General features: G+C 34.0%; 6 protein-coding genes and 1 pseudogene across 6 annotated transcripts; 3 read left to right on the top strand and 4 right to left on the bottom strand.

The window, feature by feature from the left end:
• Positions 1-346: 346 nt before the first annotated feature.
• On the bottom strand, positions 347-2,488 carry LOC119635319 (serine/threonine-protein phosphatase 6 regulatory ankyrin repeat subunit A). The gene is made up of 3 exons (XM_038030093.1): positions 2,209-2,488; positions 815-2,086; positions 347-748 (listed from the first exon to the last, which is right to left on the bottom strand). The coding sequence occupies exons 1-3, from the start codon at positions 2,438-2,440 to the stop codon at positions 414-416; spliced, it is 1,839 nt and encodes a 612-aa protein (XP_037886021.1). The 5' UTR covers positions 2,441-2,488; the 3' UTR covers positions 347-413.
• Positions 2,489-2,765: 277 nt separating this feature from the next.
• LOC119635463 lies at positions 2,766-5,064 on the top strand (annotated as a pseudogene).
• Positions 5,065-5,182: 118 nt separating this feature from the next.
• On the top strand, positions 5,183-7,088 carry LOC119635280 (eukaryotic translation initiation factor 3 subunit H). The gene is made up of 3 exons (XM_038030013.1): positions 5,183-5,394; positions 5,917-6,594; positions 6,670-7,088. Exons 1-3 carry the CDS (start codon positions 5,329-5,331, stop codon positions 6,925-6,927), a joined length of 1,002 nt encoding a protein of 333 aa, XP_037885941.1. The 5' UTR covers positions 5,183-5,328; the 3' UTR covers positions 6,928-7,088.
• A 543-nt stretch (positions 7,089-7,631) lies between these two features.
• LOC119635505 lies at positions 7,632-8,573 on the bottom strand. The gene has a single exon (XM_038030330.1). The coding sequence runs from the start codon at positions 8,200-8,202 to the stop codon at positions 7,702-7,704; it is 501 nt and encodes a 166-aa protein (XP_037886258.1). The 5' UTR covers positions 8,203-8,573; the 3' UTR covers positions 7,632-7,701.
• A 547-nt stretch (positions 8,574-9,120) lies between these two features.
• LOC119635380 (UDP-galactose transporter senju) lies at positions 9,121-11,508 on the bottom strand. The gene is made up of 4 exons (XM_038030180.1): positions 10,795-11,508; positions 10,556-10,673; positions 10,313-10,499; positions 9,121-10,212 (listed from the first exon to the last, which is right to left on the bottom strand). The coding sequence occupies exons 1-4, from the start codon at positions 10,877-10,879 to the stop codon at positions 9,433-9,435; spliced, it is 1,170 nt and encodes a 389-aa protein (XP_037886108.1). The 5' UTR covers positions 10,880-11,508; the 3' UTR covers positions 9,121-9,432.
• A 41-nt stretch (positions 11,509-11,549) lies between these two features.
• LOC119635379 (stress-induced-phosphoprotein 1) lies at positions 11,550-13,900 on the bottom strand. Its single transcript, XM_038030179.1, has 4 exons — positions 13,739-13,900; positions 13,391-13,673; positions 12,120-13,230; positions 11,550-12,049 (listed from the first exon to the last, which is right to left on the bottom strand). Exons 1-4 carry the CDS (start codon positions 13,745-13,747, stop codon positions 11,977-11,979), a joined length of 1,476 nt encoding a protein of 491 aa, XP_037886107.1. The 5' UTR covers positions 13,748-13,900; the 3' UTR covers positions 11,550-11,976.
• A 343-nt stretch (positions 13,901-14,243) lies between these two features.
• LOC119635356 (splicing factor U2af 38 kDa subunit) lies at positions 14,244-15,371 on the top strand. The gene is made up of 3 exons (XM_038030150.1): positions 14,244-14,509; positions 14,572-15,081; positions 15,136-15,371. The coding sequence occupies exons 1-3, from the start codon at positions 14,466-14,468 to the stop codon at positions 15,266-15,268; spliced, it is 687 nt and encodes a 228-aa protein (XP_037886078.1). The 5' UTR covers positions 14,244-14,465; the 3' UTR covers positions 15,269-15,371.
• The last annotated feature ends 32 nt before the right edge of the window (positions 15,372-15,403 follow it).

The raw sequence follows: 15,403 nt of genomic DNA, 5'->3' as shown, positions 1-15,403 counted from the left end.
TTTATCCTATTTTCAAAAAAAAAAAGAATATTCTCTTTCCATATATAACAAGTATAGTAATGTTAAGAGAACAAAGAAACCCTTTGATTGGAAAACAGAATACAGGTTCATACAAAACTCTAGCTAACGTAACTATGAGAAAACCTGGAGATGACAACAAGTGTAAATTGGAATATTTCGTGCATAAAATATATTTTCTCGTGGCCATCGTTTGCTACCCTGCGAAGGTCTGAAGCATCCTTGCTTGCATTCATTGATGGTTACATAATGAAAAGCTGCGGTTCTTACTTTTTCTATAATCACATATTTATTTAGAGAAATCATTCAACATCTTTTTTAATTGCATAATTAATTAACATGTTTTATAGCGTATTCGCCAAGTAGTAGTAAATGCCTCTTAATTACTATTAACATTAATTCTGCTTTTGCCTCATTATACTATCACAATCATTAAAGTCTATTAAATATGTTTGTAAACATTTCGGTATTTCTAATTGTTCAATCATTTGTTGTAAACTTGACTTCATTATTGTTGCGCGATAAGGATTTGAGAATTGAACGGTGGTGCTGGAGATGCTATGAAATTTATCCATTAATTTGTTGCGTATACAGTTTCGTGTTAACATTTGTAGCGATAAAGGTCGAGTGCATAGAAAACGTAATTCTCGCTCCAATTCGCATCTGGTATTGGTCCAATCGGGTGGTGGATTAAAGGTTTTATAAAATGGACACTGAAAGCCCATACAAACTAACAGAACAAATTGAAATGTTTAGAGTTCGCTTAGACGATAAGGAAAATAATTTGAAAACTTACTTGTCAATTTTAAAAATTCTTTACAACCCGCGGGCAAAGTAGTTCTCAGGTAATTTACTGCACTATGGCAGATTTGTTTCAGATTCGCTCCCTCCTTTAATAAAAATTCGGCTATGTCCAGTTTATTAAGCGTAATAGCTTTAGTTAAAACACTGTTACAATTCGGTTCGCAGCATACGACAAAAAGAGAGTGCTTTGTTTTTGGAGGCTTTAAGATAGTGCCATCGCTGTAGGCTAGTAAGACACGTGCTACGTTCTTGAAATCCTTCACAGTTTCTATGAATTGTATGGCCAATAGGAAATTATCCGTTAAACGTAACAAATCTAAAACAGGAGGTCCGCTTATCCAAGCTAAGTTAAGCATATGTTGTAACATTTCATATTTGTGTGTTACCACAGCTAATGAAACAGGCTCAAAACCATCTTGATTACGAACAAATAAACCATTCAAATGTGAGTCACGATCTAACAAAAGCTGTAACATTTCTGGCATATTGTTTGCTATGCAATAGTGCAGTAAATAATGAGGATTAATGCGACGCGCACCTTGCTCAAGTAAAGAAGAAGCTAAAGATATGTTATTTTGCACAACTGCGTAATATAAAGCGGTATAGCCTTCGTTATCTTGTAAATTAAGCCGTGCTCCACGCTGTATAAGCTCCTTTGCTATATCATGTTGTTCGTGAGCTATCGCAGACATTAGATATGTTTGGGCATTGTCGTTCGTTTCGTTGATGTGTACCCGTTCAGTTTGAAGCATTATTTTGGCGACTTTTGGACAACGATTTCTTAAAGCTAAGTGCAATGGAGCATCACCCGTATTGAACGTTTTACTGTTCACATTGGCTCCGAATTTTAATAACAGCCTGGTCACTTCACTATATTCACATCCGACATGCAATGGAGTATATCCTTTGGAATCTGTTGTATTCACTGCGGCGCCATGTTCTAACAAGAGGCGGACACATTCCAAATGACCGCAAGCAGCTGCATAATGCAAAGGTGTCATTGACATTGCGTCCATCGTATGTGGATCTTGCTTTTTACCAGAAGTCCGTCCACCGCAGTAGTTTTCCATCCGACCAACTATAGAGCCAGTACTTTCGAACGTTTTAGCGTAATAATAATATAATGAAGTGAACTCTTCCATATGCTCATCGTTGCCGTTCAACGATTCATTATCAGAGTCTGCAATGAATTCATCTTCCCACTCTAAGCAATCCATGCCGTCCGGGGTTATGTCAAGTTCAATTTCACTTGAACTGGAACGATCTTGAAAATAAAAGGAACCATTGTCAAATGATTAACTTTTTTAAATAAATGCTTTTATAAAGCGTCTAGAAATTTCAAGTTTTCTTATTGATTTTCCCTTTTTTTTTTTTGTCAAAGCTTACTTGCTTTGAATATGTCCAAATCCGGTTCTTCGCATGATTGTATTAATAATTCCAATATTTCAACATCGCCCACTAAAGCCGCTGTGCCCACCGCTGTACGACCACAAGTTAATGATATATTAGAAGCTTCGGCACCCTGCATTAGACAAGACAATGTATCATCATAATTGCCACTATGAATAGCAGTTAATAAACGTTCGTTTAGATCGTAAGCACTTATATATGAATGCATTTCGTTTATGTGTTATTTAATAAAAAGCTTAAAAAATATTATTTTATGCAAAATTAAAAGAAAAAACTCAATTTTAATCTTTGTCGCACGCAGTAATTGAGATGCTCTATTTCGGCATAATCACGTATTCCTCATTGCGCATACGTTCTTAAGTACGTACGAAAACAATCAACATCAACAATTTGTATATATACTTTAACGAAGTGGGCTAACGGTTGCAAGAAATGCAACTCTACAATCGCTTACATCTTTGCAAGTTCAGCTTTGCATATGTATTATTTTTTTGAGAAATATTAAGTTTCTTTGAAATAAGCCCTTGAAAAACATGGCTTATATTGGTAATTTGTATAACTTCAATGCTTATATGAGATAAGATATAAAACCGGGGCAGTATTGCCCACATTCCTTTATAGGTATTTCGTACATCTTCTTGACAAGTGAAACTAAGTGAAAAACAAACTTCTATTTTTTTTTTGTACGATCCATCACTCAGGGGATGTAATGCGATGACGGTAGGAAAGAAGTAAGGAAAGAGAAAGAGCTAGGAGTGGCTGAGTGCGCATTCGGTAAATATTACGCGTTACCGGCTGAGCATTCAATATAACTACAACCAAGGTATACTTACCGCATGAAGATTTTAACATGCAAACACAGATCTGGTAGTCGCAATTATTACTCGGTAGAAACGATTTAAAATAAGTCTCCGAAATATTTTGCGCCCATCAGTTACTCAACTAAAAACGAAAATGAAATTTATATAGACAAACAAACCCATGATTTTTATTTATAAACCTAATATAAGACCGTTAAAGATGAATAGTGCGTAATCAAACCTGCTTTTGAGAAGATGGAGTTTTACTAAGTAGCACTAGCATTAACTTCATAACTAAATAATTTTTGAAAGTCTCAAGATAATAAAAGTTCCAATAAGCTTACTTTTTTAGAGCTTTTTCCTCTCGGGGGGGGGGGGGCCCCCCTTCCCTTCCCCGACTAATACTAAATCAGCCTCTGCAGCCTATGTTTTGTCATTTAACTCTTCCTAAATCTCTTCAAAAGACCAAGTCACCTGGTAAAAAAAAATTACAACAATTATACGTAATTACATAAAACTCAAGAAATAAACAAGAAAAAATAAAAGAGTACAAATATTGGCAGTATGTCCATTCTGTCGTATTATAAAGGAAGCCCAACATCTTAAGATAGAGCCCGTACCTTATATATCGCTTCGATTCAATTTCATTTCAATGTCGACTCAATACCAATTCCTAAAAGAGAAATTTTACATATATTGTGTATTTGCAAAAATTTTGATCAGCAACTTTTTCAGGTAAAGAAGATAAAAAAACATGAAATACCAGCGCAAGTAACAATGATTTTTTGCGGAGAATTGTGCGAGAAAAATTGCTCTACTAGTGGGGTGCGATTTCAACTTGAGTTATTATCGAAATATAAAATTTCTAAAAATAATTATAGCCAAGAGCATTTGACGAAAAAAATGGGAGAATTAATTAATTGAAATGGAAATAAAACAAAATCCACATTCAGAAAATAAGCGGACTAGGAAGAAGATAAGTGAAGAATTCAAAAATTTAATAAAAACAACTAGCCTAGGATATAAAAGTGAAAAATTAAAAGTAGTAAGGTCCCGCTTTTAAATTTATTATCATTCTTATCATTATCATTCTATCGATAAATCCTTCGCCTATCCACGCACCGCAGTCAATCTTACCATGGTATCCAAAAGCATTCAGTAGCTTCATAGCACACTCAAAAGAAAAACAGCTCATTCCACGTCGAAATCAAAAAGACGGAAGAAGTATTGGCTCTCAATGGACAATACTTTCATTGACTTATAAATTTTTACTAAATAAGCATGAAAGATAAGTCAAACTAGTCACTTTAAATACTGTCTTCCTTGAGAACCCTTTTCTGTGAACATTACTCCAGAGTAATGTTCACCAGGTACAAACGCCATACCCGATGAAAATAATGCTAGATATTTTCACGTGATTGTTACGGGACCCGCTGATTCACCCTTCGAGGGCGGCGTTTTCAAACTGGAACTGGATTATTGGATTGTTCAATTTCAGGGCCGAAAGCACTTTTCATTACCAAAATCTATCATCCTAACATATGTTTGGATGTACTTAAGAAGAAATGGAGTCCAGATTTGCAAATATGTACCGTTTTATTATCGATTCAAGCTTTATTAAGTGGTTCGCCGCTAACTTACATAAATTATGATCAATACATATTTACTGTTTTTTTTAATTTTAATAATAATGGCGCTATTATTGTTAACCCAAATTGAAATACGCCGTTAATGACTCAAATGAAGTGAAGTGAGTTATTAGTACCATGATTAAAAATATTTAGATAAATCGAGAAGGAAATAGAGAGAGAGAGAGAGCGAAAGAGGAAATAAGAGAGATTGGTAAAGAATATTTTTTAAAAGAGATGGCTGATTTTACATACAATGTAATGAATAATGATTAGTGTTACTGAAATATACGAGAGAAGAGAGAGTGCCACATTGCAATTTCGTTGGTATTGGAGGTTGATGTAATTGTATTCTCGTGCGAATGTAATAACAAAAAATAGAAAGAATGGAGGAAATTATTTAACCAAAATCATCTACTTCCAAAGCTCTAGTCATTTGAATATCAATGAAAACGACGCGAAATGTACATATCCACAACAACAACATGTCGTAATGCAAACCTCTTGTAGTTTCCTTTCTTTAGCTCTACGCAATTATATATATTGCACTCAAGTATCAGCTGATTGTCGTTCAGACTCGTTGTATTGCTTGATTTCTTTATCATTTAGCCTCATTTTGTTAATTTTTTTCCTTATCATTCTTAACAATTGAAAGTGGTTAAACCAAGATGGCAAACAGTTCTAAAAAGGAAGAAGTGGATAATACTATTAATCATGTGCAGTTTGATGGTTTAGTAAGTAGTAAACAAAAAGCAACCTTAATTATGCAAGTAATATAAAAGAAAGAAATTTGCTGATTTAATCAAAGCCATGTATGCACATTTAAATATTTAGCTGATCGCAAATTATAATTATCATGGTCTCGCTCAACTTTCAATTTCGTACGATTTCAAAGGTTGCATAAGGTCATCAAAGGAAGACGTATAATAAATTTATCTTTCGTTTGCAAAATCTAAATATCCGTCCACTTTTGTATCTGTTGCTCAAAAGCCCACAGAGAAGTCTATATAATATATGTAGAAGTTAATATAATATATATGTGTCCTCAGTTAATCACTGTAAAATAAACTACAGACTAAACACTGATCATGCCTGCAGTAGAAATCATAACTAGTACTTATTAATGTCCACCAAAATTTCCCCACATAGCCGTCGCAAAATATTTTGCGATTTCTATACATTTTCTTGGGATGGTGGATGCGCGAAATACTACTCGAGCGGAACGTAAGACTCATATATTTAAATTTATGCCATAGGCGGTTATGAAAATCATTAAGCACTGTCATGAGGAGAGTACCACCATGAACGTGGCCCAAGGCGCTTTACTGGGTTTAGTGGTGGATAAATGCCTGGAGATCACTAATTGTTTTCCTTTCCCAAAGAGCGATGATGAAACTATGGATGAAGAGATGTATCAGTTAACTATGATGCGTCGCTTGCGAAGAGTAAATGTAGATCACTTCCACGTGGGTTGGTATCAAAGCTCACATGTTGGAGACTTTCTGTCGATGGCTTTGCTTGAATCGCAATATCATTACCAAACGAGCATTGAAGAATCGGTTGTAGTTATCTACGATACGCAGAAGTCGGCCCGTGGTTTCTTGTGTTTGAAAGCTTATCGTCTGTCCCCTCAAGCCATACAAATGTATAAAGACGATGATTTTACTCCGGAGGCTTTACGCAAGTTAAAGGTGGGTTACGAGAAATTGTTTGTGGAAATACCCATAACCATTAAAAATTCACTATTAACCAATATTATGATGAGTGAATTATGTGAATTATCGAGAGAAGAGCAGGGACATAATTTTCTAGACTTGGCTACGGCCACCGTATTGGAAAATCATATGCGTGGTCTAATTGAACGTGTCGATGAATTATATCAAGACGCGGTACGTTATAATAAGTATCAACAGGTCGTTTTTAAACAAGAAACCGTAAGTTATAATTCCTGTATATCTTTCTGATATTTCGCAGATATTTACCTTATTATTTTGGCTAATTAATTTTAGGAAAAGCATCGCACTTTGGCTAAACAAGCTGCTGAAAATGCTGCGCGTCTTGCCAAAGACGAAAGTCCTATACCGGAAGAAGAAGTGCTAAAACAATTTCGATCTATACCAGCGCCGGCTCGACTTACCGCTACTATAACATCTGGACAAATAAATACCTATTCTCAGCACATGTCACAGTACTGCTCGCAAGCGCTGGCGAAATTGCTTGTTAGCCAAGCTTTGCAACACGCCAAAGAAGTCAAGCAAAACAAATAGTGCAAAGTCCTAAAACAAAACCGTATACACATCGTAACATTAGCTGTTTTAAAAATGTAAAATTGTTGAACTACTAAGCGCATAAAGCGCTACAAATTTATTTTGTGTTTAAACCAAATAAAGTTATATTTAAATAAGCCTAACGAGGCAAGGGCTTCTTGTACATTATATTGTTGTTGTCGCGAAATTATGCACAGAATAATGTTTTTTATAATAAAATTTTTTTATGGGCGCAAATCCTTAAATCATTTTTATATTTATGGCGCATGTTTTAGCCAATAGTCTAATAGCCAAAAACTTATTACAGAATTCTTGATTCTTAAAAAACCTTCTTTACTATTTCACTAATCTCCCGCCGCACATTCACAAACGGAATAACAAATCATTGGCGTCAACTGATGCTGCAACCATAATCAATCATTTGTAGCACAAGAAATCTCTTGCAAGCAAAATAATATTGTATTTCCATGGAATTATTGTTAGTCTCCCACATTATATGACTTCCCTTGGTAAAACATTGAAAATTATTATTTAAATTACGCTATTTGCTTTTATTGCTTACATGCAAATTTAAAAACCTAAGCCATGGATTATTATAAAAGAAAACAGAGAAAAGCAAACTAATGGAAAACAAAAATAATTAGTTAAAATAAATTTATTTCGCCAATTTCTTCTTTTTCTTTAGTAAGGAAATGAGTTTTTTTTTTTTTGCAACGTCTTACTTACTTAACCCGCTTTTGAAGTTAAAGAAACATATTTACTTTATAATTACTTTTATTTATGGTTGCTATCTGCTAATGCCTTGACTTTTCTAATTAGTTCATCGATATCAAACTCTTCGGGTATATTTATGTTTTTCAATTTCTCATTAAGAGTTTTCATATTGCTTTCCACCTGTAATTTTTCGCGTTCCATTGCAGATTCCGAAACCAGTCTCCTATTAGTAGCCTCAATAAATTTTTCTAGTAAAGCACATTCCGACTGATTTTTTTCCAAATCTGATTCTTGCTTTTCAATTTCGTTTTCCAATCTCTTCACGAATGTATCATATTCAATGTGCTCCCTCTTTTTCTCATAATAAAACGACTTTAAATTGGATAAACGTAAATCATATAAATTAGTGCACTGCTGCAGATCCACATATTCATTCAAGAGAATTTGTGTATCATCATCAAGATCGGTCAAATCTAAACCGACAATTTTTAACTGTGATTCGTAATGTTCCCTCAATTTCTTCAATTGGTTGATCTCCCCATCTAATTGTGCAACATCCATTTTATCCGCTCAACACAATGACTACCATGTATGTCAGAGGTCTTCATCTTGCTGCTCATAAATATATTTTATAGGTCTTGTTCTTGCTGCTCATATGTTTGACGAAAGTGAAGTCAAGTTGCAAATATTAATTCTGTAAGAAATTCGTATACTCTTTATTTTACGTTAAAAACGAAACTTAACCTCCACAACTTAAAAACCAGCTCATCACTTCATTTAACAGAACTCTGTTAATAGTTGAACAAAACTCTGTTAAATTTAATTAATTTTTCTAAATTGATATAAAATTTTGTTTTTTTATTGAATTCCTTTGTCCTAATCTTATGCCACGTTTTTACATTTTCGCCCCCTTTTTAACGTACCTTAACAACTCTGTTTTTACGCGTTCCCACTTCTGAACCTCGCGGCATTTTAATGCTAGTTCTGAGTAAGATGTATGCCATTTTTTTCTTCAATTGTTTATCCGAATTCCACACGAAGTGTGACAAATACACTACATTTTTTTTTTTTGCAAGACTAGGCAGCATTTAACAGTTAAGCGTCATACTAGTAACAATTCTTTTTTATGTCCACAAATATAAAACAGTTCAGTCGAATTTATTCTGTGGCTTGGTTTTACGTTTGTTTGCATTAGCAAAAGAATACATATAAGTTTACAAACGCACAATGTCGGATGATGAATTCGCTGTTTGTCCTTACAATAACGCACATCGGGTCTTGAGAATTCGAATGCCTTCTCACATCATAAAGTGCCGGAAAAATTATAAAGGTCCGCAATTGGAGCAGTGCGCCTATAATGCAACCCATTTAGTTCCAGCAGGTACAATGAGACAACATTTAGAAAGTTGCATGGATCGCCATAGTTTTAATAAATCTCAATACATGAAAATTGCTGAGACACACAGAAATAACGGCTTTTAGTTTAGTTTAGTTAACCGTACTAATCGATGAAAGTAACAGACATATTTGTGAACATTTACGTTTAATGCAAAATGATTTACATTTTTATAAAATTGACATCGTTCAGCCATATATACATATGCAATATATATATATATATGCAAGTGATTATTTGCTTTTTTATACTTTATAAATAAATACTTTGGTTATGATTTAATGCTTATGTACATAATGCAAAAATTATTTGAAAAAGAAATGAATTATAAATAAAAACATAGGTATAACTTACATCTTAGTTTATAAAATATCGTTTGGTTATAATATTAAACACTAAACTATGTCCATTTCCAAGTCGCTGTCACCTTCGGATTCTAATAATTTTCTATTATCATATGCAAGTGTCGTTATTAACTCACTTCGTTTTTGCGTGGACCTTAGTTTACCCGTGTTTACTACTGGACTTTGTGAATACAAATAGATGGCAAATGATACTACGGCGATGGCTAAAGCTGTATTTATATAAATCGGTATATTAAATAGAAAATAACACAATATTGCAGTGAATAATAATTCCAAGGCGCTCGCAAATGATTTAAGTATTGAATTCATGTATTTTAAAAAGAAACTAGTTACCAAACCAATTGCGGCATTATTCACTACAATTATCAACACTTTAAAGCGAAATATAGCTTCTAAATTATTTAATGTAAAGGCGGCAAGTAGCTGGCCTTGTAAAAGTAATATGAAAACATTGCAGGCTATCGAATCTACGTACATAAAAACATTCTGTACAAATATGTTCACTTCGACGCCCTTATCCTTAAGTAAATATTCGTTGTAAACGCCAGCCAGGCAAGAAAATATGATTTGACCCAAAATTAACAGAGCACTAAAATTAAGAGAAAAACCGCTTATATTTTTGTTCGCCATCCTTGAATTTACGCTATTGTTTGTAGAGAGTAGCGATTGCGGCTGGGCGGCCAAGATTCCACTATCATCGTTAACATTAGTGAGGAACGAGTTGAAATTCAACTCTTTTAACATACAACCGATTGTAAGAAGTACCAATGACAGCCACTGCCTTCGACTTAAATAGTTTTTAAAAATAATCTGTAAATTGCAAAAGAAACAAAAATGTAGTAAATTATTAAACGAATAAGCTACAACTTTATAGCGACTATAAAATGCCTGCCTTAGAATTAATACTGACCTGAAATAGCAATCCGGTGATTACAACTCTTAGTTGTAATAATAAATAATATGTAGTTGGATCGAACGTCGCTAAATTGACAAAGGACAAATTGTTGTATAAGCAATAGAGGAATGCTGGCACACAGTAGAGCAACATAACATTGGAATCTTTTCGCATATCGGCAAGTAATGAAGTTAAATGATGCCTACATATAAAAATAAAAGCTGAATCATCTAGAGCAAACCTTTATATTAAACTTACTCTTTACAATACAACGTTATAGATATGAATAGCTTCAAAATTTCCGTTAGAAGAACCACTGTGACTGTATTGTAGCTATAAGAGTTATTTTGTTCTTGAGAAGCAGTAACAAAGATGCCTGAAAAATTATATTTTTTTAAAATTTCATTAATAAAGTAACATATGCATCCATTCATATATCAAACTGAGCCCATAATCAGATCAAACCTTTCAGAACAAAATGAACGTATTGAACTTACCTTGTCCTATAAATAAAGACATGTAGAGTATGAATATCATAAGTGTAGTTTTCGTAGGAAATAATTCTCGCCATATTATGCTCATTGCGAATTACTTTCGTGTGATAAATTTTCCGATGAATTGAATTTGTCGTTTAATACTAAAGGGCACGAAGTACGTTTTCAATCACATCACATTCAATATTTCAGGTTCTTGTTGCTATTGATAATAACATTTACTTTTTGTATCACTTAATATTTTCAAATGTTTTCTTTATCGTGTTTTTATTTTTTTTTCTTAGTAGTTATATATATATGAAGCAAGTTTCTCCGGAACTAATGTTTGTGCTTTTCTGTTGGCCATTGTTATCATTGCATATTTTGCAAAATACATAAATAAGCTTTAAAAAAATTTACTGGAAATTAAATTGCTTGAATTTTATATAGTATTCGAGACTTCTCTTAGTGTGGTGTTTTCTTAAGTAACTTATTGATTTATATTTTTTTTCATTATTGTATCCTCTTATGCAAATAAGCAGCTTTTTGATAAACTCGTAGCATTATTTTACAAAAACTTTTTCCATAATTGTGGCTTGAATGACTTCTATTTATCTTTAAAGTCGGTCGTTTATAGGCGTTGAATAAAAATATTTATTGAACCTTTGTATTCAGTATTAGTCTGTTGCGAGAATATTGTTAAGAGCAACCAATCAGCTGATAAGAGAAAACAGTGCCGTCAACTCAAAGCAAAAATTACTCAATTAACGACAAGCTCCTCTTTTTCCAATTTTCAAATTTTATTTATTCAATATCCTGCATATCAGTGTACAAATGTGTTATTTGCTACCTTTATTGTGTAGATATTTGTTTCGAAGGCTTTTAAAAAAATTTGCGTGACTTATATTACAAAAATATTTAATAAAAACTTATACAACTGCTTTTTAAAAAGATGGAAAGTGCCCCTAGTTCAATTTTTTGCAGGTGTTATAAAACAATATTACTTAAGAAAATTTTAGCCAATAGAAAGTTCAGTTTACAAATATTAATCTTTTTGCAAAATTAATTAGCATTGAAAACATTTAGCAGTTGAGTTTATTAATCCGCAACCCAAATACCCGAACAAAGCCGGCTTTAAATAAAAAGCGCATTCTCCAATGGAACTGTTTAGTGGAGGTAAATAGTAAAGGCAATGAAAAATTTTTTTTAATGGATTTGTATGATGCCGGATTCCATAAGTTTCATTATTTTATTAGCGATAGCTGGATTTTGTAAGTGCCTGGAAAACGATGTAAAAATCGAAGAGAATAAATGACCATCTTAAATTGATAATACTGCGTAAAACTTACTCTTTTACAGCATTTGGATCGTTTTGCATTTGTTCCAAAATTAAGCGCATAGCAGGATCCTTAAGTATTTGCTGTACCTCAGGATCATTCATAGCGTTCTTTAATACCTCCTGAGGATTACGGTGGAAATTTAGGGAGCACTGGCGGTAGCCTTCTAAAGCCTCAGCATTGCTGGGATCCAATTCCAACGCTTTTTGATAAGCTGTCATTGCCTGAGAAGTTTTTTGCATGCCTTGCAGTATTTTTCCCTTGCGTATGTAACCCTTAATAAATTTATCATCTAAATTTATGCACATTTCGCAGTCTTTTAAGCCCAAATCGAATGCAGCCAACTTCGTGTAACAGGCCGCTCGGTTACTGTAAAGCTTCGGATCATCAGGGTTACGTTTAATTGCTTCACTGTAATGTTTAATGGCAGTACTGTAATCACCCTTTTTGAACAAATCGTTGCCTCTTTCTTTCTCTTCTTCTGCTTTAACTGGATCTATATAAGCTTTCCTTTCCAATTCTTTAATTTTCGATTCGACCTCGCTCAGTGACGTTTTTACCTCCGGGGTACGATGCTCTGACATAGCTTTCTCATAGTATACTTTTGCCTGTTGATAATCTTCCATTTTACGATAACAATTGCCAATACGAGCAAAAGCTTTACCAATCAATTTGAAATCAGCTCGGTTTTCTCGACCAATCTCGATACCTTTTTCACACATTTTAATACATTCATCGTATTGCTTACGTTCAAAGTAAACTGCCGCAATGTTATTGTAGAACGTTATGTCTGTAGGATCATATTCCATGGCTTTAGTATAATGACCGAGAGCGTTATCGAAATCCTTCTTTTTGTAAGCTGCATTACCAGCTTCTTTTTCTTTTTTAGCCAAATATTTTTGACGCTCTTCCTCCGACATTTCATTGAGGTTGGGCTCGGCCGGCTTGGGTGCCTTTTTTTCTTGGGGTTTTGGAGCAGAAGAGCTTGCAAAACGTTGCGAACGTGGCGGATCTATGTCCATAGGCATCGGTCCACCCTGCTGTTGCATAAACTGTAAAACAGTATTAGTAATTTCTTGACGCCCCTGCAGTAAAATTGCGTTTTTTGGATCACACTTAAGACCTAGAATAAATAGAGATTCGATTTAATAACAGACATTCGACGAAATTTTGCCGACTTCTGCTTTTTCAAGGACCAACAATAACAAATAATTTTGTAATATATCAGAATCAATAAATGTAAGGTTATGTATGAGTGTTGGTAACAATAAGCTTATTTTTACCTTCATTGTAAGCTTCAAAGGCTTTTCTATAATCGTGTAAGCCAGCGGCAGCAGCACCTTTGCGTGAATAACCTTTTGCCCATGTGGGATTGAGAGCAATTGTCTTCTCTGCATCTTCTAATGCTTCGGAAAATTTGCCGGCCTTCGCGTAAGCAGCTGAACGGTTACTGAATAAAACGTGATTCTTATCATCTAATAGAATGGCTTCCGTATACGCTTCTATAGCTTCCTCATACTTTTCAGCATTTAAGGCCTGATTTCCTTTTTCTTTAAGTTCATTTACCTGAAGAAACAGTGATATTTCAATTAATAATTCTTCGATTCCTTTATCTCGGATTATGTTTTTACCCTTTCCATTTTTTATAATGATTTGATATTTTGCCAGTTAGTCAGCACGTTTTCAATAAATCTCAATTCAATTTTTATACTCCTTCTTTTCCACTACAAACTCTTTTGCGTCAATGCGAATATATCATAAAACATGATTGGATTCTAATTTTTTCTAGAAATTCTACGGTGTTATCAATGCAGTGCTTTTAAAAGCGTCAATTTTTTTAAAACGAACTGCAACATGTGTTCTTTTTTTATGCAGGAAAGTTCTTTAAAAACGTGTTTTAAATTTAAGTTGAATATAAAATGAATTTTTCTCAACAAACTGAGATTGTGAACCGGGAGGATGACAGTGGAATAGTGAAGCAATTACATAGTTTATATGTTTGTTAATTAAATAACTGATATTATTTGCGATTGGCATCATTCAACGGAATAAATTGTGAAGAGTGCTGCCATGTTTGATTGAAGCATATATTATCAAAGATAAAGTACGTTCAAGTTTTCTGTACAAAATGTAATCAACAAGCTGTGTGCGGCGGACATTAAAAGAAGAAGAGGGAAACTAAGAAAATTATTTGTAGTCTGCGATTTTATTATTAAGAAATTCAAAAAAACTCCGGAAATTGTCAGTCATTGACGTTTGTTTTCACTTCAATCACTTTTTTTAAATAGGTTATTTTACATTTGTTAATTCATCGCAAGATTAAAATTTTTTTGAAGCTGCGAAAAGTTCGCTTGCAATATGGCTGAATATTTAGCGTCCATTTTTGGCACCGAAAAAGATAAGTATGTATTAGAGAATGCGTGCGGTGTTTTTCTTTTGGGAATTAATACAATCTTTTTTTTAGAGTAAATTGTTCATTTTATTTTAAAATTGGTGCTTGCCGTCATGGTGATCGCTGCTCGCGTATTCACAACAAGCCGACATTTTCCCAAACCGTGTTGCTGCAGAATTTGTATGTTAACCCTCAGAATTCGGCAAAATCAGCTGATGGCTCTCATCTGGTGGCCAATGTTTCCGATGAAGAAATGCAGGAACATTACGATAATTTTTTCGAAGATGTATTCGTAGAATGCGAGGATAAATATGGAGAAATTGAAGAAATGAACGTATGCGATAATTTGGGCGATCATTTAGTAGGTAATGTGTATATCAAGTTTCGCCATGAGGCCGACGCCGAAAAGGCGGCAAACGACTTGAACAACCGCTGGTTTGGAGGACGCCCGGTGTATTCGGAACTGTCGCCAGTTACTGATTTTCGTGAGGCCTGTTGTCGCCAATACGAAATGGGTGAATGCACTCGTTCGGGCTTCTGCAATTTTATGCATTTGAAACCGATATCTCGAGAATTAAGAAGGTAAACTAAGTAAGATAAGATAAGACATCTGAGATATTTATTGTGCGTTTTCAGGTACTTATATTCTCGCAGACGGCGCTCTCGTTCTCGATCCAGATCGCCTAGGCGTCGAAGATCTCGCTCCCGCGAACGTCGTCGTTCACGCAGTCGCGATCGGCAGTCAGACAGTCGTAAGGGACGTTACTAAAATTGCTACAATTAAGATCCCTTTCCAAATGGCCCTTCGAATTCGTTTTAAAAAAATGATTTTTTTATAATTATAATAATGGCAACCGATTTCTGTTCAATTTACTTATCAATTTAGGAATTTAGTATTTTAATT

This window comes from Glossina fuscipes, unplaced genomic scaffold, assembly GCF_014805625.2.
Source record: "Glossina fuscipes isolate IAEA_lab_2018 unplaced genomic scaffold, Yale_Gfus_2 26, whole genome shotgun sequence".
Taxonomy (NCBI): domain Eukaryota; kingdom Metazoa; phylum Arthropoda; class Insecta; order Diptera; family Glossinidae; genus Glossina; species Glossina fuscipes.
This window is presented reverse-complemented; position numbering and strand designations above follow the sequence as displayed.

What these genes read in the sequence shown, in the direction of transcription:
- LOC119635319 (XM_038030093.1), bottom strand. Translation starts at nt 2,440, where the DNA reads ATGCATTCATATATAAGTGCTTACGATCTAAACGAACGTTTATTAACT. An exon ending in TTTGGACATATTCAAAGCAA is followed by an intron (nt 2,087 to 2,208) that starts GTAAGCTTTGAC and finishes TTTATTTTCAAG; the next exon opens with ATCGTTCCAGTTCAAGTGAA. An exon ending in AGAATTTTTAAAATTGACAA is followed by an intron (nt 749 to 814) that starts GTAAGTTTTCAA and finishes TTGTTCTGTTAG; the next exon opens with TTTGTATGGGCTTTCAGTGT.
- LOC119635280 (XM_038030013.1), top strand. Translation starts at nt 5,329, where the DNA reads ATGGCAAACAGTTCTAAAAAGGAAGAAGTGGATAATACTATTAATCAT. An exon ending in ATGTGCAGTTTGATGGTTTA is followed by an intron (nt 5,395 to 5,916) that starts GTAAGTAGTAAA and finishes TTTATGCCATAG; the next exon opens with GCGGTTATGAAAATCATTAA. An exon ending in TCGTTTTTAAACAAGAAACC is followed by an intron (nt 6,595 to 6,669) that starts GTAAGTTATAAT and finishes AATTAATTTTAG; the next exon opens with GAAAAGCATCGCACTTTGGC.
- LOC119635505 (XM_038030330.1), bottom strand. Translation starts at nt 8,202, where the DNA reads ATGGATGTTGCACAATTAGATGGGGAGATCAACCAATTGAAGAAATTG.
- LOC119635380 (XM_038030180.1), bottom strand. Translation starts at nt 10,879, where the DNA reads ATGAGCATAATATGGCGAGAATTATTTCCTACGAAAACTACACTTATG. An exon ending in GTCTTTATTTATAGGACAAG is followed by an intron (nt 10,674 to 10,794) that starts GTAAGTTCAATA and finishes ATAATTTTTCAG; the next exon opens with GCATCTTTGTTACTGCTTCT. An exon ending in TCACCGGATTGCTATTTCAG is followed by an intron (nt 10,213 to 10,312) that starts GTCAGTATTAAT and finishes TGCAATTTACAG; the next exon opens with ATTATTTTTAAAAACTATTT.
- LOC119635379 (XM_038030179.1), bottom strand. An exon ending in CTTTGAAGCTTACAATGAAG is followed by an intron (nt 13,231 to 13,390) that starts GTAAAAATAAGC and finishes TATTTATTCTAG; the next exon opens with GTCTTAAGTGTGATCCAAAA. An exon ending in GATCCAAATGCTGTAAAAGA is followed by an intron (nt 12,050 to 12,119) that starts GTAAGTTTTACG and finishes ATCGTTTTCCAG; the next exon opens with GCACTTACAAAATCCAGCTA.
- LOC119635356 (XM_038030150.1), top strand. Translation starts at nt 14,466, where the DNA reads ATGGCTGAATATTTAGCGTCCATTTTTGGCACCGAAAAAGATAA. An exon ending in TTTGGCACCGAAAAAGATAA is followed by an intron (nt 14,510 to 14,571) that starts GTATGTATTAGA and finishes TCTTTTTTTTAG; the next exon opens with AGTAAATTGTTCATTTTATT. An exon ending in ATATCTCGAGAATTAAGAAG is followed by an intron (nt 15,082 to 15,135) that starts GTAAACTAAGTA and finishes GTGCGTTTTCAG; the next exon opens with GTACTTATATTCTCGCAGAC.